At 43.3% G+C, this 2,999-nt stretch overlaps 1 protein-coding gene across 1 annotated transcript in view; it reads right to left on the bottom strand.

Annotated features, from left to right (window-relative positions):
* The window catches only part of LOC101852046 (transcription initiation factor TFIID subunit 1), a gene marked incomplete at its 5' end in the record, with an annotated part of 8,686 nt that extends 6,740 nt beyond the window's left edge, over window positions 1–1,946 (bottom strand). The window contains 1 exon segment of the mRNA XM_005107742.3: window positions 1,361–1,946. Coding sequence (XP_005107799.1) covers window positions 1,361–1,472 — 112 coding nt within the window.
* Window positions 1,947–2,999: the final 1,053 nt, after the last annotated feature.

Here is a 2,999-nt window from a genome sequence, read left to right as displayed (position 1 = left end):
CTTCTCCTCCCCCACCCACCCGGGCTGCCTCCTCGCTGACAATATGACCACTTGTTGCTTTATTGTACATGGCATGGCTAAGACCTGTGTCAGCTGCATGATTCTGAGTGATGTTTGGTAAAAATGTATATAGAACGAATGTCAGACATTTCCGTATAAATAAAACTTGGGCTTTGATGAGAAAGTTTGAGCAAACAGCGCACTAAAAGGGTGTTCTCTGTTAGCGACAAAATAAAAACATTTCCGTGAAAATTTGAAAAATTCAAAAGGTCGGTGAAGTCGTTTGATCCGTTGTGGGTCAGTTAAAATTTTTTTTTTTTTAAATCCGAGAGATATTAAGGCTTTTCTTTACCTGGGAAAGGCGATCTTAGTTCGTTTTTCTTGTTTTAGTAGAGGTTTTACGGCGCTCGATCTTAGTTCAAAACTCTACTGGTGTGTTGATTTACTGAGAAAACCACGAGGTTCTCAACACTACGTTACACAAATGTTTTAGAAACAACAGCTGACGTGCGCTTAGTGTCACAGCACAGACATGGCAGAGACTGTTTTAAAAATCACCACCACCACCACCAAAAACAACAACAGCAACAACAACAACAACAACAATAACAACAACAACAACCCCTCCAAAAAGAAACAACAAACAAACCACACCAAAAGACAAAAACAAGAACAATAAACAAACAAACAAACAAACAAACAAACAAACAAACAAACAAACAAACAAACAAACCCCAACACAAAAAAGGAAAATCTCACAAAGCCTGTCTGGCTTTCTTTCCTTTAAAGAAATACAAACCTTGGAATAAACCACAGGTCCAAACATACCACAGGCTATCTGTCTGTACAGGGAAGAGTTCAGAGAAGCAGTGAAGCACATCGATACGATAACGGTCATATTGTGCAGGGAAAGGCAAGACTGTCAGACACACAAGGAAAGACAAGAAGTAGAACCAGCCAAGGGCGCCCTCCAACCACCCATAACACAGAGGGAAAAAGAAGAAGTAAGACCAGTCAGTGACACCCTCCAGCCTCCCGCTAAAGTCCCCCTATACACAAGCATGATGAACAATGTCAAAGATTTATCACTGGTGTCCGTGGTGTGGCAGTTAGGCGTGTGGTGAAGCAGTTAGGCCCTTCACTGTCGCACCCAGGAGACCCGAGTTCTATTCCCGAGTGGGGAGAATTTTATCGAGTATCTCGGGCTTTAGGGCTGGTGGATTTATTCCTCTCATCCAGCCTGGATTCCAGGGTAGGCCCAGACAGTAAGGGTCGAAGCCCGCCTCCTAAATGATCTAAACTGTGTCGATAGGGGTGTAAATATACCTATGTAAAAATAGAATAAATAAAAGAGACTTACCTTTACTTTTCTTGTGTCCGTCTGGCACTCTGTAGTGACCAGCCCTCGTGAACTGACCAGAGCTCCCCGCGTGGTACATGACGTCATCGCCGTTGGATTGGTTGGCTCCCATGTTGAGGGGACGGACTCGAACTCAAACCGCCGGTAAACCACGTCTGCTAGTCCGGCGAAGTGGAATATTTCCCTGACTGTGGCCGTTTGTGGCTCGAAATACTAGATGGATAAACTAGTCCAGCACATTCTGACAACAGTCTGGAGTCGGTTCTCGAATTTGCTCACTATACTGTACATGGAATGTTTCTGTTTATAATAATATATCACCGCCAAAGAAACAGCGGATTACTTCTGACAAAGCCGCCACAAACCATTGTTAATATTTTATATTCCTCGAAAGTCTCAGGATACGAAAAATCACAAAAGAAAATGTTTCAATAGAAGCGGAATTTCCACACGGATTGGCTATCGAGGAAAATCCTGCAGGAATGTCAAACGGGAAAATCCGACACACGCTCACTTCTTTTGTGTGTTTTTTTGGGTCTGTCAATCTGTGCAAATCATGGGTTGTGTGTGTAGAGAGGCGTCCGAACTAAACGTGAAGGAAAACAAAACGGTTAGAGGGAAAGTGTCGTACGTCTGGGATCAGCCCTGTAGAGGGCGGGGGAGGGGGGGGGGCGGGGGCTTTGACGTAATCCTAGCTTAATCCTGGTCTTATTATCGATCTGCTGTAACGGTAAAACGCCGGCTTGGCGCGTGTCTGTTTAAGCGTTTGTTTGTGTGATAAGAATGTGTGTGGTTCTGTAATTCCCCTGTACACTCCACCCTATAAGACGAAAACACGGCAACATTATCAGAGAGCTGGCCACAAGACGTGAAGAATCAGAAATATTCGAGACCGATGACTTACATAATATCTTATTTTGGAAAAAAATAAATAAAAAGAAGACCCCGCCCCACACAAAAACGAAAGTTCATGACCCCGACATTGGCAATAGCTGGAAGGTGCTCACAAAGCCGGGTAAAATGTCAGGTAAGTGTTACCTGGTGCCGGTACAGGTAATTGATACACCCACAACGGTTCAATCACGAGACCTTTCATTATCAGAGAGCTGGCCACAAGACGTGAAGAATCCGAAATCTCCGAGACCGAAGACTTACATAATATCTTATATTTTGAAATAAAAAAAATAATTTTAAAAAATAAATAAAAAAGCCTCCACAAAAACGAAAGTTCATGACTTCGACATTGACAGTAGCTGGAAGGTGCTCACAAAGCCAGGTAAAATGTCAGGTAAGTGTTACCTGGTGCCGGTACAGGTAATTGATTCACCCACAACGGTTGAATTACGAGACCTTTCATTAAAACTTCCTTCACTGGGATCCGGGCTTGCAGCCAATCACAAACTACACAATAGGGAAAACAACAAGGCATTCATACACTCCACGTTCTTTTTTCTCTGTCAATCTAATTTATTTGACCGCCCGATCCCTTTCCTAATACGCACACACACAAACACACACACAGACAAACACATACACACACACACACACACACACAAACACACACACACACACACACAAACACACACATACACACACAACCCACACATACAGACACACATTCACCCGCATATATACATAC

This window comes from Aplysia californica, unplaced genomic scaffold (genome assembly GCF_000002075.1).
Source record: "Aplysia californica isolate F4 #8 unplaced genomic scaffold, AplCal3.0 scaffold00627, whole genome shotgun sequence".
NCBI lineage: Eukaryota > Metazoa > Mollusca > Gastropoda > Aplysiida > Aplysiidae > Aplysia > Aplysia californica.
The sequence above is the reverse complement of the archived record's forward strand: the minus strand, read 5'-3'. Positions and strand labels throughout refer to the sequence as shown.